Genomic DNA, 24,786 nt, shown 5'->3' with positions numbered 1-24,786 from the left:
CTTCAGTGATTTGTGCATTGAAGGCTTCCTAAGGTATAGATGGAATATTTGTATGTAACTGTTTAATTGATTTTTTTATTATTATTTTTAGTGAATTTGTCAAGTCGCTTTTTGAATCTATGTAAGCTTTTAGCATCTGCAGCGAAGAGTTCTTCAGCTTAACAACTTGTATGAAGTTACTTTTGCTTGGTCTAGTTTGTCTCCTGATGAACACACGTGTGAACAAGGCAGATGCGTTTGATGTAAGACTCTGCCACACTAATTGCAACATCAGGCCTTGCACTGAAATTCTTGCAGACTTTTCCTCCTAAGTTTGTTCCTGTTGCCTATCCCAGTCATGCTTCCCTGCCGGGTCTTGATTTTCATGTCAGCTAAGTAATTGCTGCTATAGTGCATCAGATTTTTGTAAGCTGCCTTAAAAATAAGACCATTTACCTGCAAGTGCTATTGACACGAACTGCCTCAATGCCAAATAGAAGGAATAGCTAGCAGAGCAGCGTGTCAGAATATATTGTTAGGCTTATTAGCCTGTTTAAGCATGTGTTTTCCTTTTTTAAAGGCCAAGACTAAATTTATAAAACTATAAAGATTCTCTGGTGTAGGCTGGAAGAGACAGCAATATGCAAGAGCTGATTTCACACTTCTTCATGCTGAGGTTGGCCAAGAGATGGGATTTGGTCCTTTTGTTGTCACTGTTTCTTTCTCACAGCTGCTTTCATTTCTGCTTCACTTGCTATTTCTAGGAAGCCAGTTTTACAGTATCCAGGTTTGCTGTGCTCTTTTGCCTGTCTGTCTTCATGGGAAAGGGGTACAATAATTTCTTGACATCCTGTACATTTCCTATGGGAAAAGACAGTCTAAAAGTTCTTGTCTTCTCTAGTGAAGTGACTATCTTCAAAATCACGTATCTTTACATTCTGTGGTCTGTAGATTTTAAAGCGAAAAGTCATGCAGATATGTCAAAGTTCATCTGCTTTGTCACCCTTTGAATCAGGAACAGCTTTACCAGAGTTCAAGAGATACATAATCCTCCCATCTCTCCTCCAGTTGCCCTTAACTCCACTTAATGTTTAACATGCAGAAATGATGCTCTTTGCTGTGTGTTGGGGAAGAGATGGTAGAGCCTTACTTCTACCCCACTGACCATCCTTTGCCACCTGTCTTCTGTAGCTATATTAGCAAATTCAGCTCCAGCAGGGCTTTGATTCAGCTGCAGGCTTTGATGCTAGTCAAACAATATTTTTACTATATTTTATTGATTTAGAAGGAATTAAAATAATGCATGAGTTAAAAGTGTAATTTAAATGTGCTTGTTTTCTGCCCAAAGGTAGCTTCATCCCTTTTTTTGCCCTTTCTTTGTGACATTTCTAGAGGACTAAGTTAACATGCGTTATGTCTTGCCATGGGTGTAGGCAGCACTTCAGCATTACTCTGGTAAACCCTTGGTTCATAGGCCTGAGCATGTTTCTGCAGTATTGGTACTACCTCAGGAAAAAAATTTGATATGTTAACACTGCATTGTGCTGCTGCTGTATTCTAAAACAGTTTGAAATTTGTCTCAGGCTGTAATTAAATTGCCTTTTGGTTTGGCTGCATCACTCTGGCTATACCAGAGTAAACTTAGTTCTGTAATTCTGTGTTGCCAAATGGCTGCTATTCATGGTGGTGCCCAGGAGGATTTTGTTGTGTTTCAAAGCCAGTGAAGATTTATGTGACTCCTTTAAATAGCAAACATGTTATCTCTGTACGCATGTATTATAACATTGATAAAGGAAAGTGGAATAGGGCACTAGGGAAAGCAGTTCTACCTTGCCTACCTTTGTGTGCTCACAGACCCTCATGTTCTGTCTCTCTTGTAAAATTATTCCTTGAGAATACTTTCCACCACTCGTCACTAGACCAAAATCTTATATTATGCTAATGCAAACATCATGTACCGTACTTTTTAGGTATTTTGCTTCAAAGCGCAAAATAGTGCATGGCTGACTTCTCTGGAAAACACCTAAACTTCTTTCTACCTGTCTTCGTTGCTGCCACCACCCCCCTATGTCCTGGATCTTTAGTTGCCTTTGCATCCCCTGCAGTCCAGAGCCTGCACTGAGCTGCACTTGTCTTTGTGAAGTGATGCCAAAGACCTTCAAGAGTAGGGGGGAGATACCTGCCTCTATACTTGTGTGTTAATGTTGAGGCGTTTATGTTTTTGTAATACTGGGGGTTTGGGACAGTCTATAATTTTTCTTTTTCTTAAATACAACTTTTCTTTAAATAACAGAAGAAAAGCTAGCCCATAAAGATATTTTTGTGGGGATGCTCTTTCCCATGCAGTCTGTAGTGATGTGCAGGAAGGCTGGGTGCACAGCATATGCAGAGCTCACTGGTAGGGTTGGATGGTCAGTTCAGATGTTCTGGTGAGCATGAAGGAGCCTGGGAATGGCATTAGACTTGCTCATTAGTTAAGAAGGAGCACAAACATGCAGCCAAACACAGCATGTACTTTCTCCTTGGAGAGCTTTGCAGTTTGTTGCTTCAGTACCTGGTGACTGAAAAAGCTGCTACCCCATACAGATGCAAGACTCTTTCTATGAGAATTTGGAGCATTTTGAAACACGTTTCTTCTGAATTTCTTTAATATTCAGTTTCTTATTTCTCTTCTATCATTTTGATTGTCCTTTAGCAGATGTCAGATTGTATGAACATTTCTCAGCAGTTCTCTTACTGCATTAGTCTGCTGCTCCTTTTTTCCATGTAGTTATCGTCTGTATCTAGAATGAAGTCTTCTTTTGTGAAGATCTTTTGAGAAGATCTCTTTGAGATCTTTTGTTCATGTTTTGTTTGATCATCCTCTATGTCTTGCACTTTTGACATACTTCTGTCTGCTGCTTCCTTGTGCACACTACACACTGATCACTTCCTATCCTTCCTTCTCAGTCCTTTTATTGCTAGGGAATGAGCTCTTTTCTCTGCTTCAGCTCATAATTCATTGGTAACTTTTCCCTTGTTTTGGGCCTGAAGAAGTGTGATGGTTGAATGACCAGCTCTAGTCTTTCTTTCTAATTCTGTATTTATATTGTTAATTGTATTAAGTCTGCAGTCAGAGTGCTATAGTAACACTCATTTTTAGGAAGAAAAATATTTCATATTTTGGGGGAAGGACTATAAAACTGCAAAGGAAGCATGGTAAAAGATCCATGGGTAATAAGAGATCCAGCCTACTTCTAAAGCCAGAAAAATATCCTACAGGAAGAGATTAAATGCATTAGGAAAATCTTCTATTAGTCCTGTTTCAATTAATTTTCTTCCAGGAAAGTGGAGTTAATGTGTATCTGAAAGTCATTTTTATAAAAGAATTATAGCAAAGAAACTTCAAAACAAAATTAATTTCAGCACAGGCTATCTGGAGCTCCCTATAAAAGCAGGAAAAAGGGGCATGAGGTAGAATGCAAACATCATAGGAGCAAGATATCTCTCTGTATTTTAATTGGATCATTTTTAGCACTGTATGTATGCTATGAGGAGGACTAATTTATACATGGCTGAAGCCCTTTCTAACCATCCCCATCTTCTTTGCTTGGCTGTTCATCATGGTGATAGTGTCTGTAATCCTGGCTCTGTAAAGGCCCTTCTACCCTATTCAGATGCTTTTAGGCTCATTGAATGCAATACCTGGCAAACCTTTCTGATTTGTGTTGGATGTTGTGCAGTGAAAGCCATAAAAACTGCCTATGTAGCAGCTGCTCTGTTAAAGCAAGACCTTTTTGCCTGGTAACAATAACAGCTCTTGCAGCATTTGGCATTGGATTCTCGTTAACTTGTTGGCTGTCAGGCCCAAGAGCACTGGACTCCTGCATGATATAGCCGGTAATTGTCACCCTTTTAATTTGTGCTGCTGACTTGAAGCATGGTTGCGTCTGCCAAGTTTATGCATGGAGTGAGCTCAGGTGTTTGCAAGGTGAGTTTGCCTTCTTTCCTAAGAGACCAGTTCTGATTTAGTCATAAGCAAAACCTGTGGAAATGTAGCATGTACTTCTGCTGTGACCTGTACTAATTTTGTCATTCCTTCCCCCCACCCCTTTTTTCCCCAGATAAATGGCTCATTTAAATTGGGAGCTACTAAAATACTCTCTGGCTGGCAAATGCAGTGCCTAGCAGCAGTCATCAAGGACGAACCAAACATGAGTGGAGGAGGGGAACAGGTCGACATTCTTCCGGCCAATTATGTGGTCAAAGATCGCTGGAAAGTGGTGAGTAGTTCCTGCTTTGTGCTTCCTTTGGTGGCCCAAACAGATCTCCTCCTCCTGTAGTAGTGTAGAAACTTGCCCAGTTAATCCTGGACTCCAGCAAGGAGCCGTGGAGTGCTGTAGTTTCACATGTTAGTAAGATACTGCAAGAAGATGGTTAATACTGCTCTAGTGTTTGACTGTCTGGTATTTTTAGAAGACTAAACCTGCCAAGGATTTTTAGGTAGGATTGAACTGTTGCAGCAGGCTGAGTCATCTTCTAGTAAGAAACTTAGATTTCAAATTACTGTAGCACAAGAATACTACAGACATGCATATAAATACATTGCATTACAATAAAATAATTTAAAAGCAAATGTTTAAGACTGGAATGTCAGCTACCTCAAAAGTCAGAAATTCTGTAATTAGCTTGTTGGTACAACTTCTGTATAAATTTATTAGGATAGTTCTTAAAATGATATCATCCTATTAAGAGTTTGAGTTCTTCATGGGACAACTGTCTCATCTGTTGTGCAAGCTGGATGGGGTACACTGAATTAGCAGCCATTTCATCTTTTGTGTATTCATTGCATGGCTGCATATCTCACTATCCATTTACATTAACGGCATGAGTTTGCCATTTAAATTCAGTTCTTCATGTTTCTTATTGCTGTAGTGTCTCTGCCAGATATACAGATAGATAGATGTATTTTAATCATGCTTTTACCAGGTGATACAAGAGAGAACTATTAGCTTGCTTTTACAGATTGGGTTTCAAATTTAGTTACATCTTGATTTTTATTATTTCTTACAGACTACTTAATACTAATGACAAAAGCACAACTCTGCTAGACACTATGGGTATCTAGGTACGCTCCTCACTTTTATAGATTGGACCTGGCTGTCCTGCCTTAGACACTCAGCAGATGAGCATGTGATTAATGGTAGTTTGTGTGCTGAGACTTCAGTAGCTTGACCAGAATCTTGCAAGAATGCTGTGTTACAGACATGGGGAGAATCTCATTCTCTTAGACATGTGTTTCATTGCCACCAGATTTGTTCAGCGGATGCAGTTCCTCTTACATATAAGGCTTTCTCTTTAGTCATAAAGTGAGGTCTCTGGGATGGTGGGGGAAGTAGCATTATGTTACCACCTCAGTTAAATAAACTAGAATATAACATGTGAAAGGATCGTGTACCATTCATACTTCCTGAAATTCTGTATTTTCTGCGAATTTTTGTTTTCTGGCTTTTAAAGCTTTGCTTTAAAGCAGAACTTTTAAAAAGCTGAAAAAAAATTAAATCTCATGTGTGCCATTGTGTCCATTTTTAACTTGAATTACGAGCAGTGTCTGAATCATTAAACTCACAGCAGAAGCCTTGCTAGCTTGAGCTACAAGTGATTTGTAGTAATAGCACTAAGTAGTTTGCGCTAACTAGCTATGGTAGAGCTGCCTTGTGAGTTTTGCAGTGGGCTGTGAGGAGCAGAGGGCTGAAGAGACTCAGGACCCTGAACTCACTTCAGTTCCAGGCTGTGGATAGGTTATTTCCAACAGCCCACTTCAGACAACATATTATCCTTTCATTAGCCTTGCCTTATGCCTGTATCTCTTATTGCCCTGCACAGTTCTGCCTTGCTTTGTTCTCGTTACTCCCCCGTTGCCTGCCTCTCTTCATCCTAGCACTTTGCTCCTGCTTTCTCCACAGCCTTCAGTTTTCTGTCTGGCCTATCCCCGAATAGTCAATTTATATTTAAGCAATTCAAACTGCTCTTCATTCTCCATGCTTCCTGAGAGCAGATGGAGAATCTCAATTTTCTCTGTGATTAGATACCAAAATGGAGACAACCCCTATCCCCCTCCCAAAGCTTTCTGGCATAGCTGAAGGAAAGTCTTGCTGTGCTCTTACAGCTCTGGGCTGAAGCACGTATACTTGTTTTGGCAGGATGATACGTGTGCAGGTTAACTGACATACAGGACTTGAAACATGCTCTGTGCTTACAGACTTCTCAGCAAATACTGCTTGCAGCTTTTATCTGACCCTCGAAATTTCCTCAGAGCCTACTTTTTGGTCAGATCAGTTCACATTCTTTGCAGAGCTGCATTTAGATGCTAAGCCAGGGCTTCAGTTGTAGAGTTGCAAATACTCATTCTTCCTCATTCTCCTTTACCCTAGCTGGCTTTGGCTTGTACCATTCCTACTGTTCATCAGTCTTTGAGTTTCTCCTTCATAGACAGGAGTGCTAGAATTTCTGTAAATGATGTATTTTTTTAACACAGTCTAAACAAAGTAACTTTGATCTTGGAAACAGCAGGACTTTTAAAAGCACCAAAACTTCCAAATAAAGCCTAAAATGTACTCAGCTGTGTTCATAGGGGAATATTTCAAACTAATTTTAGGCTTGAGAGAGGCACTAAATGGGGATTTAGTGACTTTGCTGTTGCATGAATCTGTGACTGGGGAGTGCTAGAAGCTCTACCCAGTAAGTCTGCCTTAGAAAATATACAAATGTGCAGCTATATTGTCAACAACAACAACTACTTGTAACTACAGAAATAGCCTGTTTTATAATGTTGGCTGACGGTAGTCTTCAATACCACAGTGAGGTCATTACCCCACTTGAAAGGCCAGAGAAATTATATAACTTGCTAAAGGGTGTAAATGAGAAATTCTAATTCCCAGCTCTACTCAGAGTGGGAATTTGCCCTTGTGCTAGCTGAGTTGTGTGTGTTGTGAGTCTCACTGAACAGTCATTTCTGCCGCCAACAAAGTGCATACCCTTTAGGCAGGCTTGTGCTGTTTCCTAGGTATGCTTGATGTTGGTGTGGGACCAGTCAGAAATCCAAGCTGTATGGTGCTCAAAGTAATCTGGAAAAAGTATTAAAATACCTCTGTTGGTCCAAGGAAATGGATAGCATAGGATCGAGTGACAGATGAAAAAGGAAGTGTAACTTAAAGTGAGCATACAGTAGTAACATCAGTAGTAGCTTGCTTTCCTTTATCATAGGCCTTTCTGAATCTAACCCATAGGATGCAAGCCAGACAGTCCAAGCTTTGCTGTGAGTGATGGGTCCTGCTCAGGCAGGTGTGTGGCATATTTATGTGATCCTGGGGTTCAGCTGCCAGAAGGTTTTTTGTGTAATTTGTCCTCCCATTGTGACTGTCTCTGGCCGGGCATCTGCTTGAACCTTGTAGTTCTTAGTGCTGGCATATTTCCAGTATTGAACCAATTTCTAATTTTAGATCTGTGTAATGTATTCCTTGAATTCCTTTCCTCCTCCTATATGCTGGCTGACAAAGTTTTGACAAATGAAGATGTAGTTCTCTGCAGTTAGCCTGTTGATAGTTCATTTTCCTGTCGCTCTAAGTCAGTAAGGTTTGGCTGTCCGACAGCAATTATATTTTTGTTCTTATTTTTGGAGAAAGGCATGACAAGGCTTGTTTATGCTTTTTATCAAACCTTTCGGACTTGAAGAAGTGTTATTTTGAGTCATCATTCTTTACTTGCAGATATTTTTGATGCTTTTACTGGATGAGATTTGAACAGTACTGGAACCATGTGACTTTTGCTCAGACCACAGAGGGTGACTAGATCCACATGTGCTCTGAATGATGTGAACTGCTTTGTTCAGGGGAGGGAACAAAGTCAAACTTAACTTGTGTATGCTTTGAACTAGATGTAGGTGTTAAAGCTGAATGGGTGTATCTCTTTATTTCACCTAAACACTTTGTTTTGGGGATTCACAACTGAGACTCATTAGCAAGACAGAGCTGGCAGCTCCTGTGAGCTTTCAATACAAAATGGGGACTCTTGTACATGTGTACACTCTTTGTCAGGTGTGATCTATGCATTGGTTTCTTCCAGGTTTCTGAGGTTCTTGAACAGAAGCTTTGGTTATACTTGTCCTTCCTCTGTTTATTTTGTAAGCCTTGCTGGAAGAAGCCCCACAAACTTTTGTGAACTCTTCACCTTGTCTTGGTCACAAAGGCCATTTACGGTTCCAAGAGGGAACTTAACACAAGGAAAGTGCTTTGTCAGTCTTGGGGCCTGTTTTGGTCTCACTCTGTGCAGAATGGCTGTAAGTGGGCTTTGGCTGGTCTTCAGATAATTTAGAATGTGGCTAGTTGACTTCTCCTTGATTGGCTTCTCAGTTCATGCCTGTTTTATGTAAGTTGGTTTTCCCTTCATCGGTGTAACTCCAGTCTTCCTAAGCAAGCTGAGTGGACTCTGAGAGTTTGGTAAAAGTAGGTCCACTCTTCCTGTTGTTAAGTCAGATGAGGCCTGCTAATCATTATCAAGTAGCCCATTGAGTTGGGCTGCAGGAGTTGCAAGCTTGACTATACAAGTGCTCCTAAAAAGCAGTCACAGTTAGTCACTGTTTACCTTATCAGCACTTGAAGCCTTTGGGTGGCAACCTTGACCCTGGCTGAATTCAGCATAGGTTGTCGGCTCTCAGTTCGGTCCTTCACTCTGGATTCAGGGCACATACTCTTGTTCCTGACCTTGCCACCAATCCCAAGACTGAACCACTTGTGCCTTGGTCCTGGAGCATTTTTTCTGGGAAAGCCTGGTATTTATGTAATATCCTTGGAATGCAAACTTTGTTTAGAGCAGCGGTGTCTTATATGCTTTCTGAATAAGAGATGAAATTTGGAATTGAAGGCTGTTTCTGGTAGGGTGGGGTGTGTTGCCTTTGGGTATTGAACTGTGCCTTTGAGAGTACTGATTTGTGCTTAATGGAAAGGCTGTGTGGTTTATTTGGTGATTTTTTTAATAGGTTCTGGAGCATTGTGCTGCAAGAGTCTTGTCAAGATAAATCCAAAATATTTCAGGATATTTAAAGGACACTTCAAAGGGAGCCATCTGTATCCTGTGTAACTACTGATGCATCTACAGGGGCTTTTGGGAGTGGCTTTCCCCAACAGGGCATGACTGTTTTGTGTTGGTAATCCTGAGGGACAGGATTGAATTCCAGCTTGGGGACTTCCTGGAACCCCCTGACTGGACACTGCCACACTGAGGGGTTGAGTAGGGTGGTCTTTTTGTTAACAGTTTACTCCAAGGGCCTAATGTGGCATGAAACCTCTTAGAATATGGAAGAAGCACTGCAATGAGCTGTATGGTCATGTGGCCATTAGTGGGATGCTGAAAGGACTGAAATCATGTCTGAGATGCAGCTTGCTTAGTTTTGTTGTCTGTGTGCAAGTCCAAATAGATACCTGTGTTTGGTCAGATGAATTGTTCACCTGATTCCACAGGCTGTAATGGAAACCTGAACACCCAGCTCACATATAGGCTCATGCATTTATGTAGACTGAATCCTGCTGGTGTTGTCAGCCTGTGTCCCAGTCTTAACAGTAAATGGACTAGTGGAATGTAGGAAACAGGATCAGAAGATAATATTCCCAGAGCAGTGAGACTTAGTATGGGCTGGTGACTCATGATTACCACTTAAGTGATTCTTGTTAGATGTTCCCTTTTCTTTCTTGACTTTGTGTTTAGCAGTTTCATTATTGGTTTATTTTCCTGAGTGGTATACGCCTGTCTCTCGTTCATGTCCAGCAGAAGGCTGTGCTGAGTTCACCTTAGACAGTGAACTCCCACAGAGAACCCAAGCAATGAGGAAATGCCTGTGTGGTAAACCCCTGACCTCAGCCAAGACCCTGAGTTGCAATATAGCAACTAGCTCTGCAAAACAGAAAAGGAAATGGCTGCTGATGGCCTATGAATGTTGCTGAAAAATCAAGGAGGATGGCAGTGCTGGTAATGATGAATAGGACCATCTGGTGTGCTGGGAAAAGTATGCCAGAGAATAATTTCCATAAGAGGATGACAAAGGATGTGAGGAAGCAGAGGCAGCTTGAGAGCTCTTGGACGGTGAGGTACATCCATTGGCTGTAATGTGTGTATAAAATCAATTTTCTGATTCAGCAGAAGCTCTGGTGTTGGTCTTATGTGATCTTGGATTTGTTGCTCTGTAGATTTATATGGGTCCTCCAATTTGGCTGTTTTCACAGGTGAGCAGTCTCAATACCTGTACCTACCTTCCTGAACCTGCTTCTTGGATGCGCATATTCTTTTGCTTTTTTTTGAAGTAGCAGTCCTAGTCTGTCCTCTGTTTTTCCAGGCTCCTGATCATTTCCTTCATCCTGAAATGAACTACTCTTAACTCAGTGAGAGCCTCGAGTAACAAGGTGATTGATATTGTGCATTGTACATGACTAGACCTTTCTCAGAACCTTATAGGGCTGCTATCATAATCATATTGCTGTGCTGTTCCATTTATATTGTAGTAGCTTTGCATTTTGACAACTGTTGGGCGTGGGAGCTGTCTCTGTTAAGGCCAGTGAATGGAAAAGGATCATTGTGTGTGACTGTGCTGGCTCAGCAATATTTCTCCTCAGATCCATTTCTTGAATTTGCAGCCCAGAGAGATGTTTGGGTAGCCTATGTTTCTTTTCTATCCCAGATATGTTGTTATATTTATTACTGTTCACTTCTGCTTGTTATGTTACCCATTTTTCCCACTGAGACTTTTTTAATCTTCTTCAAAGTCCTTCAGATCCTGACTAAACTTCTTGCCTTCTGCAGCTTTTACTGGCCCTTTCCCTTCTGTGTTATTAGTGTGTCAGGCAACAGAAGATCTTGTGTACTGAATCCTGAGGTATTAGCTGGCATGTTGTTGCTATGCAGAATGTACAATTGTATTGACAGAAAGATTTTTAATAGCCAGCTCACTTAGTGTGAATTTCCAAGTAGAAGTAGGGCTGCACTGTAATAATTTATGAATAATATGTGCTGACCTAGTTATTGGGCTGTTTGCTGTATGAATATGCCTGTTTAGCCCAGTGGAAGTTTGTGAGGAAAACTAACAAGTAAAAGGAGAAGAATGGCTCCAGACAGCAACTTGCAAAGGGTTATCAAGAAATAGCTTCAGAGACAATAGTCAGGCTGTTAATACAGAAGGTAGTACATTCTTCATGCAGAGCTCTTTTTCTTGACCTGAGAGCCAGAAAAGCAAATGGTTTGTGTCATCTTAAGACGGGAAAAACCCCTGCCCTTGAGAGGCAAACTGGACAGATGCACAGGACAGGCCTTCCGTGGTGCAGAAGACACTAAAATATCATCTAAACCTCATTAAATGTTGTGTAAGATATGTGTCACTGTCTGCCTGATTTAGACTACTTTTTCTCTTGAAGTGTTATTGCTACCTTTGGAAAGAAGCAGCACTCGGGGCTTGCTGAGCAATTGTGAACAGAGGGAACACAAAATGCTGAAGGGAAGGGCTGCAGCTAGGTTCAATGAACAAGTGCTAAGCAGATCAAAGGAGCCTTGATCTAGCTCTGCTGTAAAACTGAATTTGTTCCTGGGCAATGTAGTGTGCTTTAAATATATCTAACATAAACAAATATAGAATAATTTTCCTGGCATAGACATTGACACTTACAACACGTTAGGAGTCTGTCTTATACATACGTATGTATAACTATATGTGCATATGCTGTCAAGTCTCAGCAGAAAGAGAGTCAAGGAATCACCTTCTAGGATAGGCAGGAGATCCTGTCTTGCTCTCTCAGTGGGTGGCTACTCCAGAACAGGCAGATGATCTATCTCTAGTAGGTGCATAACAAATATGCTGAAACTTAGACTTTGAGTTTATGTCAATTGAAACTTTTGATTTCCAAGTAGTGATATCCTTCTATTGTGAAACAGTCTTCAATTTTGCTCAGAGAGACAAAAAGGATCATTTGGTGGGGTTTAAAAGGAAAAAGGAAAAAAAGAGAAAGAGAGAATGAGAAACATTGGAGTTGTACTTGTGGCTTGTACGTATCTTTTGAAGTAATGCAGTTGGCAATTCTCTGAAACATGACATTGAAGTAACCTCACTAACAGAGCAGGTCAAGCACCTTGTAAAATATTCCAGTGGATTTTTTGTTCTGTATTTACAATCTTGTGAATGAGATGTAAACTTCATTTAACTTACTTCTTGAAAGCACTAGTTCCAACTACCATGGTTGAGTTTTACTGCAGAGATGTGTTTGTTGAGAGGGAATGACAGTTCTTATCTACAGTGGTCTGGATAGTGGTTCCACTATCTCCTTGAAGGGTCTTTCCTTGAACAGCCAAGAACATTATTGAGGTAATAGGCGTTATCATTTGCTTTTAAATGTATTACATGTCATCACTTGCTAGGCTTGTTCTTTGTTGTTACAGCAAAGAATTTATACATAGCACAGTCAAGTGGGTAGCTGGACTTTTGCCTAGCTGTGCAGTGAAGGGATTTGGGCACAGTACAGATTAGGAGCTGAGTTTGTTCTCCCTATGCAGTAAAGAAGCTAGTGCCTGACTCTGTGAGAGCCAATTTGATATTGTCTCTCTCGCACAATGTATCAAACCTCTTTGTACTTTTTTAGTTGAAGAAGATTGGTGGTGGTGGCTTTGGGGAGATCTATGAGGCGATGGATCTGTTGACCCGTGAGAATGTGGCCTTGAAGGTGGAATCAGCCCAGCAGCCCAAGCAAGTTCTCAAGATGGAAGTGGCTGTCCTGAAAAAGCTTCAAGGTAAGGGAGAAAGCTCTTCGGAAGTGCCGAAGGTCACTGCGCACGTTAACAGTTAGAATCTGAAGTTGCCAATGTTTTTTCCATCTATACATGGTGTTATGTTACGTCATTCAGCTCAGAAAGTTATTGCATTCTGCAAAGCATCCTACTTACGTGAGTTCCAGCTACAGGGACCGTTTATGGCCACCAGGCTATAAGAATAATGAGGAGCCTTAAACTGAACTATTGGTACGTTAGTCTGTGCAGCCTAGTGATACTGATTAGACAGTAAGGAATAGAGCAAACATGTCTGACTAAGAAATTAGGTTAGCTGATTGCCTCCCAGAGGAGTGGGACAATGTTTGTGAATATAGCACTGTGAGAATGTCAGAATCTCCAAGTAAAATGGTTGACTAGTAGATGAGTGCAAAAAATAGGTAACATGAAGTATAGGGAAACTGGCAATTAGTTAATTTTTCATGTACCTGACTGTCCTGAAAGCAAAGTGTGAAGTGACTTTAGGTCTTTTAGTTTTGGGAGCAGTGGTTTTGAATTATGTTATTTTGAATAATATGCCTATTCTTAATTTTGCCTAACACAGCTTTATATTGGTTTGGATGTGAAAGTCAGCCCTGGGACCATCGATTTCTATAGCTGAACCTGACAAAGCTTATAAGCAGGTCTCAAACAGATTGGGAAGCACAAAATTGGAGCCTTCCTTGACTGATGTCCAACTTAAAAAATAACACTGAAGGGGGTCTTGCCTTATGCCAGGATGCTGTTTTCTGTTTGCTCAGATGAAACTATAAATAAGGGTAAAAGTAAAAACTTCCTGTGCTGATCTTTAAAGTTGCAGTCATTCCCAGGAGAGAACTAGCAGAACAGGGTGAAAGATGCCAGCCGGTATGGCAGAGGCTGACGAGATAACACTTTAACACCAAAGGGTGCAAGGGAGCAGTCTTGCTGCAGTTGTTCGTGGCTGAAGGAACAGTGAAGGGAGGATGTTAACAAGTGATTTCCAAATCTGCCTTTGAGGAACTGAGAAGTGCTCTTTGCTGAAGTGCATTGTGCATGGATTTCCTTGTGAAGGCAAGGCCAGCTGTTGACTGGTACGGTTTACATGTTCTAGTATAATATGCCTTTGAAGGGATGTTCCTCTTCACAGGATTCCCACTTGGGCAGAGGAAACCCGTTCCCATGAAGCAGTGAGTAGTATCCTTATCACCAGGGCTCATGCTTCAGAAGTAGCGTTGAGGCCTTATGTCCATGTCTACACCTCTGCCCTCATATGAAATCTCCAGAGATAGGATTGAATTAGAGGGTGAGACTGTTGCAGGTCTTAAGAGGCAGGGGCTACTCAAGGTTTGTGACAGATTGCCTCTAGGTAAAAGTCAGTGAATTCTTTTCAAAACTCAAATAGTTTTCCACAGTTCAGCTCTTCTAAGAGGACTGATAAGGCCTTTTTGAATACACTGCATTGTAACAGATGCAGCTAAGCTGTGTAAAGAGAATCAGAACAAAGGAGAAATTAACGCAGGTCATTAGGAGAAAGCTTGCTGTGGATCTGTGAAAGGCCTGGATACACAGAGCTCCCAGAGAACAGCAGAGCAGGTGGCTGAGGGCTGAAAGCAATGTAGTGAGGGCAAGCAAGGCAGAGATTTAGATTTTTGCATTTAATTGTACACTTGGAACTGCTGTGAATTGAGTGAGGGTGTGACTGTGTAGAAAGGTGGATTGTTAGAATACCAAGAGACGACGCTATCGTGCTGGGTAGTGTCAATATGTGTTACATCCAGGGCAGGGAATACTTGAAAAGTATGACCTGAAGTCACCAAATCAGAACTAGCATCAGAAAATGTGCAAGGTGTTAACTAAATCTTGTGCTTTGTCATCAGTGTTTATTTCTGGAAAATAGTTGAGAATACCAAGTGCTTGAAAAAACACCCACAGTTGTACACAGCATGATCCTGGCAATTGGGGAGAGGGAGGGGTGGTGTGTGGATTGGGAAAATCCTTTGGCAAAGCAGTTAGCAAATATTAAGGGACAGAAAAGAGAAGCAGCAGAATTGGCTATGCATCATCTGTCCGCATTTAAGAATGACAAATTACTTCAGCCATATTTTTACAAATCAAGCTGTTCTGTGAAGAATTTAGCTTTTTTGGTTCAAGGTTAATCCCCAAATGCCTTTCTGAAATAAATGATAAAGTTAAAATAAGAAATTAGGTTGTGAGAGTTGGGAATCATGTATTGTGTATGTTTTCACTGTAAGCTGTGGTGAAGAGGTGAGAAACATTTCAGAAAGGGAGACACTGACTTTAACCAAACAGTTGGCGGATGGAGTAAGTTGCTGGTATTACCATAGGTGATATCACCGGTTCATGGTTTTCCAGGTGAAAAGCAAAGGAGCAGTGTTGTCTGAAATGCCTCTGTGCTTTTCTGGTGGAATTGAACATTGCAGTCCCTCTTAAGTAGTACAGCTTTACTGTTTTCTATTTAAGTATCACACCAACATTAAAGCACTAATGAGCTGCTGCTCTTTTCAGAGCTTCTGATCAGGGTCTTCCAAGTTGCTACAGCTTCACCAAGCTTGGGATAGAGAAGGCTGACCATTAGCCCACAGTGCAGACCTGCTTCAGGACCTGATGTGCGTGCAGCTTGACCTCTTAAGTGCAGTAGCTCCTGAGTGGTTTGAACTGCAGGCTGTTGCCAACAGTAAGACTTTCTGAGACACTTTCTGGAATAGCCACATAAGGAACACAGCTGCAGGTCCCTCACCATTTCCTTCCTGCACTGGTAGTCCACACAGAACAACTGGGGAACTGGTCAGTTAATGACTCTTCTAGAGAGTATACCTTCTAATAAGCAGCGTGTGTAGTTTTCTACTGTGAGGGTGGTCACTTGTTTTACTGTGAGGGTGATCAAACACTAGCACAGGTTGCCCTGAGAGGTTGTGGGGTCCCTGTCCTTGGAGATACTCAAAACCCAATGGGATGTGGCCCTGGACAACCTGCTCTAGCTGACCCTGCTTGAGCGAGGCAGGTGGACTAGGTCGTTTCAAGAGGTCCCTTCCAGCATAATGATTCTGTGATACTTGTGCTGGGCTATGTGAGATCACTGCCACTTCAGTATCTCTCAACAGTCTTGCAGAGTCATACTGTCCTCCTCTTAACTTGATTTTATTTTTCTTGTTGTATAATGCCTTTTCTTTATCTGTTTAAATATTAATGTCTTTGTATTCTTACTTGCAAGGATCATAGATCATCTTCTGACCAACCTTCCAAATCTTTGTACTGTCTTGGGGCTATGAGCTGCCAGCAGTGGTGCCCTTTTAGGCTTTGGGTGAAACATACTTGAGACGTCAGCTTGTAGATTTTATTGCTCAAGCAGGTGATGAGCTGAAGCTTTCAGTTGTCCTGTTGTTACACATTTACCCAAAAAGTTTCTAGCAAAATTTCTGTCTTTATCTTGCCTTTCTTGGACTATTTTAGTGAAAATCAAAACCTCTTTGTCCCACAGAGTTGCTGTAGTATTTCCTTGTTCAGGCTGGGCTTGCAGGGCTCAGGACATTCTCTCTGGTGCTACTCTATCTGGCCAATTTTAATCAGAGCACCACAAGATAACATTTTTTTTTCATCTTTGTCAAACACTGTTTGGCTTACGTTATCCTGTTGTTTCACTCTTCTGACACGGCCATTTTCTCAGTGTGTGTTGGTAAGCTTGCTTGGGGAGCAGAGAAACTGCATTCTCTTTTTGCTACAATTAGGAATGTTGACCTCAGTAACACAATGTGTATTACCACCCTTGCTGCTCAAGGAGGCCTGCACCCTCCACAGTGCCTGATTTTACCTGTATCATCATTGCAGCATGAGCAGATGGGATTTTCCATGATGCCAGGCCTCTTCCATGAGGAGTCACCATTGAAAACAAGGCAGTCTTTCCAAATCCTTACCATGTGGTGGCATTCTGGCAATAATACCTTGTTGTAGAAGCAGTGTGACCACAACAAATTATGACCTTGGACCTCTCTCTTACTTGAGATTGTACCATGTGTTTGTCTACTGTCTGCTGTAGGTGAAGTCCTTTGCTGTTTATCAGTACCTGTCACGTGAAAGGGTGGGGGGGAAATCCTCTCAACCCCAGGTGTTTGATCTGTCTATCAGCGCCCCAGGAAAGCTGAGAGCCTTGTGCCCGACCAGTCTGTCAGCGTCCCATTACAGGGACCCTTCACTGACCAGTCCTGCTGGATCGGAGGGCAATTCAGCTGCCATTCAGGGAAACATGCCAACAGCATCAGGGGGACCCCTCAGCGGGTCTGCCCACTTTGATTGAATGTGTTACCCGCTGCTGGCAACTGCCAGCGCCCAAAAAGGGCTCACACTAACAGTTCACAGAATAACACTCTTCATTATAAAATCGTGACAAGTTAACATTTGTGATTGCTGGTGACAGGAACTGTCTGCAAAAACAAGCTTGAAGTGATATACAACCAAACTATATACAACCAAAACCTTAATTACTAATGACAGCTAGAATTAATTAGTAGTGTGCATAAGTCAAAGTTCTTACCCAACAGGCATCCCTATGGGGGAGAAGACAGGTTTAGCCTGTCAACTAATCCCAGAAGTTATGATGGAGTCTTCCTTAACTTCTCCCCTCATTCATTCACTTTTTATACTTTTCTTTACGCTCAGGTGGAGGTTGAGTGACTTTAGTCATACGTTCTTTCATTATTAATTGGTGTAAATTTCTCTCATTTAAAGACATAGTTGATAAGAAATAGAAAGTGCATGCTTGGTGAGAGGTGGTCATACCTTGGAGGTGGGTAACTTTGGGATGGAGGTGCGTGTTAGTATCATAACGAGATTATAATGAGCAAGGTTCATCTAAGGAGAATAGTTGTGCCACAGTTGTTGGCCCAGCAACAGACATCTCACATATTTTCCGTCTGACAGCTGCTATGCAGCTTATCGGCTGTATGGTACCATCAAGTTTCCAGCCTTGCACGGAGCAGAGCAGAGCCTGGCTGAGGTGTCTCCACTCCACTCCACCCTCCACTGCTCCTCTAGGATAGCAGGTTGTGTTGCCTAGGGAATCATGGTGGAGTAGATTCCATGCCTGCCAACCATCCCAAAGCAGCAACTGTATTTTTCCCTAAAAAGGTTGTTATAATTCTACAACTTGTATTAGGTCCCGATTTTCTATAATTTCCCCCCTCCAAGCGGTTTTCCCACAGTACCCTTTCAGCCTGACTGGAGGGGTTGCTCACCACTTCTGTCGGGCTTGATTATCTCTGGCTCATCTGTCCCTTCCATGGATGAAGGAGTAAACAGGACTAAGTTTACCTGGAGGATCAGAAAATTTTCCATCCTTGAAGAAGGCTGCTGTGCAGTTCCCAGCTACTGGGTGTCATGGAGAGTCCTAGTAACCATATCAGAGAGTAGACTTCTGCAGTAATAAATTCTTACATACATATTTATTTCTAACATGCAGTAAGCAACAAACAATATGGAAGTGATATGAAAAATTAATGGTGTGCAGCAATAAGAAAGGTGTGTATGTAGTTGGCAAGTGTAGAGATAATAAATCAAAGTAATAGTATAAAAAAAGATAATAAAAATTATCTTATAGATTGCTAATAGAGAATTGTCCTACTAGGGATGAAAATCTTGCCTGTAACAAATTCATAAACTGTTTCAGGGGTGGTTTGGCACATCTGTACAGGGAACTTCTGCACGAATACAACTTCCCTGTCAGAAGAATACTATTTTAGTATCAAGCCATCATTTTATTATCTTAATCACTACTGTAAAACTACCTTTAAATGAGATAATTGTATATGATTGCAATGTGGTCTACTGGAAGGTGTCCCCACCCATGGCAGGGGGGTTGGAACTAGATAATCTTTAAGGTCCTTTCCAACCCAAACCATTCTATGATTGTACCATTTGCATATACTTTTAAGCTACTGGGCTTTTCTACTTTGCAGTCAAGCATTCTGAAACCAAGCCTAAGCTGCATTGGCAAAGTACTTCTTGCAGATACAACTTGCCTTCAGCAGAAAAGGTTGCTGGTTTAGTTGTATCTGCACTTGTCTTGCTGTTTAGACAAGCCTTTTGATGACATATGTTGAAAAGCAAATGGAAATAAGACCTGTGTTGTTAAATAAATTATCAACTTGCTTATCCAGAGCAAGAAGGGCCTTTTCTTCACCCTCTTAAGCTATGTCTGCGCTAATGAGCAGTATAGTACCAGCAGATCAGTGTATAGAAGTAGTGACTCAGGACTATACATCTCCAGCATATATGGCTTGGGGATTTAACACTAAACAGCATTTGTTTTGGGAATTTGGCTTTATGTTAGTTTTAATCTGGTCCCTGTGTCTGAGGGACTAGTTGTTGGTTTGGGCTGTCTCCTTTAGGATTTGGGGACTATTTGGTGTGCATCTGGAATGGAGCTTCTGGGTCTGTTTGCTCAGAAAAGTTTACAATGACCCAAAGCCACTCTGTGAACAACACCTGATGTGGTAACTGTGATTTAAGGCAGTATGGGGGCTTGCTTTAACACCTCATTTCTATTATAAAACAGGGCTCTGAGACTCCTGCTCTCTGGAGTCATGGGGAAGAAAAATGGGATAGTTTCCTGTGATTGAACATGTGGAAGGAGGAGTCCTGTCACTTCTAGAAGAGCAGGTGTTTTCCCACAACTTCAGTGCTTTTCTAACCCTTTGGAAAACAGACAGATGGAAACCTACCTGCTCGCTTTGTGACCTTTTTTTCCCCCACCCTGGATTTGCTGTGGAGCAGCATTCAGGAGGCAAAGGAGCATCTGTGAAATACTATCCAGACTGTGTTTCCCATCTCTGAGGTCTTTGAGGTTAATCAAAACACAATGGCTCTGTTGGAACAGCTCTTGCACAGCTTTTGAGGTGCTTGGCTTCGGCTATCTCAGTGTCAGTCTGCCTTTCCAACATCAGTTTTAATTGCAGAAATAGTGAACTAGTATCCCTGATTAAATCCAGTGGATTATTTTCCATAGCTTTCAGGCTGCTGCAGAGCAGGGTATGGAAACCATCTTTACATGCCAAACCAGGCACTGTGTCTGCTCTAGGTGCTCAGCTGGGGCTATGTGAGGCCTAGCAGCAGATGCTTTAAATTCAAAAGAATTCACCCGGTCCTTACCCACTTCTTGATAGGTCTCTCTGGGAGCACTCTGAGGGCTTGTGAGACTAGGACTGTGAAAGAGGATCTTTCATGAGGCGTTTACTTCAGATGCCTTCTGGTCCACAGGCTCCCAAAATTACGGATGTGGCCACAGCATTCAGTTTCCTTTGCTGGGATTCTCCTTGGAGCAACCTAATAGTCAGATTGTCAGTTAAAATGGCCAGATTATTTTGGTCCTGAGCACTGTTTTCTGTTCATCTGTGGTGGCAATTTTGCCCTGGTGTGAGGCTATGAGGCCCCAGGTACTTGCCTTTGACCTCACTTGGCAGCCAGATATTCCTAAGCTCTCTTCAGTGTGTCATTCTCTTTGTAAATGCCTTCTTTTCAGCATAACCAATCTCATTGCGTAGGACTGATTAATTTTATTCTGCAGTGCAGAGATCTTCTGCATATTGAGTAGTTGTGCAAGATGCAGCCTGGTCACAGGCATTGTAGTTTTTGAGTACTTGATTTTATTACAGCAGGTAGTGAAGTAGGTCTGTGTTGCTTGTTCCCCGTTTACTGCCAGGGATTGGACAGGTAAGAGTTCCCTAAAAGAGTAAGGGAAGAAAAGGGATCTTGCTTGCTTTTTATCATTTGCCAGTCCTAGTCTTTTCTTTTTGCATATATGAGTTTTTCGTGTTAAAGTGGTGCCTTAAATCTCTGTGGTTCAGTTTCTGTTACTTTTGTACACACATTTATATGTTTCTATAGGATTTTGCTAGGTTGATGTAAGCAAGCTGTCTGCAAAGGCTGGAAGGCTGGGTAAATGACCCTTGGCAGGTTTTTAGGCTGTTAGAGAGTGGCACATTCAGGCATTTGATGCAGCTCTAGCCTCTCTGCCCAGCACTGCATTTTTCCATGTGGAATAGTCCTATGGGTGTTTGAATAAACTGGCATTTGGGCCACATATTTGCTGTGTCAACCATGGTGTCATGGGATGGGGGAAGGACGTAGGATGGATGAAAGAGGATTTAAAACGCTCCTTTTTTTAAGGCAGTGTTGAATTCTTGCTCCTTCACTATTCTGCCTTGCCCTGTGTGGGATCTGGTATCAGTTGCTCATCTTAAAGTTTTTAGTGGTCTTGGGAAACAAGAAGAGGAAATTATGCCATGCAAAGTCAGACAGTTTTACCTTTTACTGTTCATTTAGGAGGTGATGACCAGCCTTTTGTTTTTATGCCCATTAGTTCATTCATTTATTACAGAAGCACTAGCCAGGTTAACGCAGTTGATTAAATCCTAGTTGATTACTATTGGGTAATGTAGTTATTTAAGCCTTACTTCCAGCATAGAATTTTTTTCTTTCATGTTGAAAACTGCTCGTCTCCAGCTGAGTTGACGAGGCCCTGAAGTCAGCTAGTTTGTCTGGCCAGAGATGAAACTTGCTAACTGCAAATGAAAGAAAACTGTATCCTAGTCAGCTTTGCAAGCTACAGACGCTATTTTCAAGTAAAGTTGGAAGATGATGAAAATAACACTCATTTTCTGGTCCTGATGGATCCTCCATTTCTTTAGAATATTTGTACAGCAGTGAATTCAATATGCTCACAATACAAAATCTGTGATAAGCTGGTAAACCTGATACCAATGTTAACAGGTGAATAAAATAGACAATAGCTGTAAAATGTATCTGATGTCTGTAATGCAGAGCATGAGAAACAGCTGCAGCTTTCCAAATGCTGATGAGACAACTGTATAGCTAAATGTCCACAACTGGGCATGTAATAGAGACCTTGGCAGTGCCAAGTCAAGCAAGTTATGTCACTAAGCACTTGGGCTTTTCCTATGCAGTTGTCTTCAGGGCTGAGCTGCTGTGTTGTGCTGTATGTGCCACGCTGGTTATTTTGGGCCAGCAGTATACCATAAGTTTTGATACTTCATGTATTACCTGAATAAAACCAAACTTGACTGATCATTCTGGAATTAAGCTGAATTTGTGATTATAGAGGTCAGAGGTCACTGCTGATGCAAAAGCAGGTTTTAAAGAAAAATGAGTATTTGACACAGTGGGGCACCTCTTGGGGTCTCTAGTACAGCCTCCTGCTCCAAGGAGAAGGAAATAGATCAGGTTGCTCTCTGTCTTTTCCAGTGAAGTTCTGAATGATCTCCAAGGGTGGAGATCCCACAGCCTCTCTGGGCCACTGTTCTAAGGTTTGGCCATCCTCCCACGTAATTTGCCATGTTGCAGCTCATGTCCAATGCCTCTCTATACACCTCTGAGAAAAGTCAGGCTCCATCCTCTCAGCACTCTTCTGTTAGGTGGCTCTGACCAGCAGTTCGATCCCCCTCTGCTGTTTTCCTAAGGCTGAACAAACCCAGTTCTCTGACGCTTTCTTTGAATGTCACATTCTCCTTTTCCTGCAACCAGTCTGGTGGCCACTGCTGGACTCGCACAGTTATGCCAGTGTTGGTCTTGTACTGCAGAGGAAATTGTATGGTTTGGGTTGGAAGGGACCTTAAAGATGATCTAGTTCCAACCCCCCTGCCACGGGCAGGGACACTTTCCACTAGACCAGGCTGCTTTACCCATCCAGCCTGGCCTTGAACACTGCCAGGGATGGGGCATCCACAGCTTCCCCGACCAACCTGTGCCAGTGCCTCACCACCCTCGCAGTAAAGAATTTCTTCCTAACATCTCATCTCAGTCTCCCTTCTTTCAGTTTAAGGCCATTTCCCCCTTGTCCTATTGCTACATGTCCTTGTAAAAGGTCCCTCTCCAGCTTGCCTGTTGGCCCCTGTAGGTACTGGAAGCTGCTGTAAGGTCTCCCTGGAGCTGAGCAACCCCAACTCCCTCAGCCTGTCTTCACAGGAGAGGTGCTCCAGCGCTCTGAGCATCTTCATGGCCTCCTCTGAAGCCACTCCAGCAGGTCCGTGTCCTTCTGGTGTTGGGGGCCCCAGAGCTGAACGCAGTACTGCAGGTGGGGTCTCACCAGGGTGAGGTAGAGGGGGAGACTCCCCTCCCTCAACCTGCTGGCCATGCTTCTTGTGATGCAGCCCAGGATTCGGTTGGCTTTGTGGGCTGCAAGCGCACATTGTTGGGCCATGTTGAGTTTTTTGTCCACCAGACCCCCAAGTCCTTCTCCTCGGGGCTGCTCCCAATCCATTCCCTGCCCAGCCTGTATTTGTCCCTGGGATTGCCCCAACCCACGTGCAGGACCTTACACTTGGCTTTTTTGAACTTCATGCAAGAATTGGTAAGGTAATAGTTAGAAGTATAATAATAATTGCCATGAGAATTATGATAATCTATGCAGTAAAAGTGTCTTCAGTGTTTTGGGTGGACTGTTAGCAGTAAGACAGCTCATCTATGAAGATGAATCACAAAATAATTTTAGCATAAATTTAAAATACTAAAATCTTGAACTCCTTTGGGGAGAAGAGTGGTTATTTGTTTTCTGCAGGTGAAAATACTGGGAATATGGAATCTATTAACAAATAAAAGATACTTCTAATTGCAAAGATAATGTCACGTATTTCTTTCTTAGTATTTATTTGACTAGTTTCATTGCTGTATTGAAAATACATTAGGAATGTTTAAGAGCTTAAACGAGTTGAAGATTGGAATGAGTATTGGTTTCTAGCAGTTTGAAATTGATCTATGTGGAAAAATACACAAAAGGATCATCATTTAATTTTTTAAGTGCTGTGTAATAGAAGTTTTTCATGTAATGAAATTTTTAAGTATTAACATGGGGGTTTTAATCATATCTCTACAAGTGATGAGTATCTATCCTACGATGGAAGGGTTTTCCAGTTACTTGAAGTTATTTCTATACATGAGGACATGGGTATTGACTGTAATTTTTAAGTTCCTTCAGAACAAGGATGGCAAAGATCCTTTTGGTAATGAAGCATTTGTATTGCTTACCCAGGATTATATGGGAGATTATTATGTGCATTGTAGTTTAAAGGCAACTATAGAAAGAAAAATTTTCTATGGGTGAACATTAAAACATTGCCTTAACTAAATGCATAGAAAAATGAAAAAATGAATACATGTGAAACAAAATAAAACACATGTTCTCTGAAACTTTTCTCAGGTTAGTGTTAGTGAACATCAGGCTAATTTATTCCCCCAACCTATGTTAGTTAGTTAACAGACCAAAACTCTTCATGATCTCTTGCTCTGTTCCTTTACTTTGTTGGAAGACAGGTGCTTTTTTCTTTAGTAATAAACAAATACACATGGAGGACTTACTTGCTAAAGTATGAGCTTGTGACCCTCTGTAATATCAGAGTGGCTGTTCAGTGGAACAGTCTAGACAACAAGCAAGTGTGATTTGGCAGTTAGTGCAGTAGAACAGTTGTGAGGCTCCCCATACTAAATATACCTTGAAAAACAAAACTTCCCCCCCACACCCATATTTTTCTGGATTAAAATACAATTTTCTGCTCTCTGTACTATGATCTTCATGCCTGGGGAGGGCGTGTGCAAGGAAAGAGGGCTATCTCCTCTTCCTTAAAGGAAAGTATGATGGCTCCCTCATCCTGGCTGCACAGGATGTTATTAACATGATTGTCCTTGTGGGCTTCATAATTCTAATCAGCCTCAGGACTGATCTGCAGGAATCCCAAAGTCACACTTGACTGTCAGCCTCCATCTGCTACTTCAGCATGGCATGAAGTCCTCCAGGAGAGCAAACAGCTATAATCTGGTGACTTCTTTATTTGAAAAATGGGTAAAAGCCTTGGAAGCCCAGAGGCACTGATGCTGCAAGCATTTATCCCATACATATTACCAGCTGGCTGGACATACACCACCTCTAAATACGGCCTGCTTTCTCTACACTCTGTCACATTCTTTTTGTTTCATGCAGGAATTTAC

General features: G+C 41.8%; 1 protein-coding gene across 5 annotated transcripts in view; it reads left to right on the top strand.

Moving 5' to 3' along the window:
* Positions 1-24,786, top strand: part of TTBK1 (tau tubulin kinase 1) — a 122,961-nt gene that overhangs the window by 14,194 nt on the left and 83,981 nt on the right. For 3 of the 5 annotated variants that reach the window (XM_056356925.1, XM_056356924.1, XM_056356926.1), the window contains 2 exons: positions 4,083-4,241; positions 12,633-12,780. In XM_056356925.1, coding sequence (XP_056212900.1) covers positions 4,134-4,241; positions 12,633-12,780 — 256 coding nt within the window. In that variant the 5' untranslated portion in view covers positions 4,083-4,133. Of the gene's footprint in view, positions 1-2,240; positions 3,950-4,082; positions 4,242-12,632; positions 12,781-12,870; positions 13,009-24,786 lie in introns of those variants that run through there. The other 2 variants (XM_056356923.1, XM_056356927.1) reach the window with 2 other exon arrangements.

The sequence above is a fragment of the Falco biarmicus genome, chromosome 12 (assembly GCF_023638135.1).
Source record: "Falco biarmicus isolate bFalBia1 chromosome 12, bFalBia1.pri, whole genome shotgun sequence".
Taxonomy (NCBI): domain Eukaryota; kingdom Metazoa; phylum Chordata; class Aves; order Falconiformes; family Falconidae; genus Falco; species Falco biarmicus.
The sequence above is the reverse complement of the archived record's forward strand: the minus strand, read 5'-3'. Positions and strand labels throughout refer to the sequence as shown.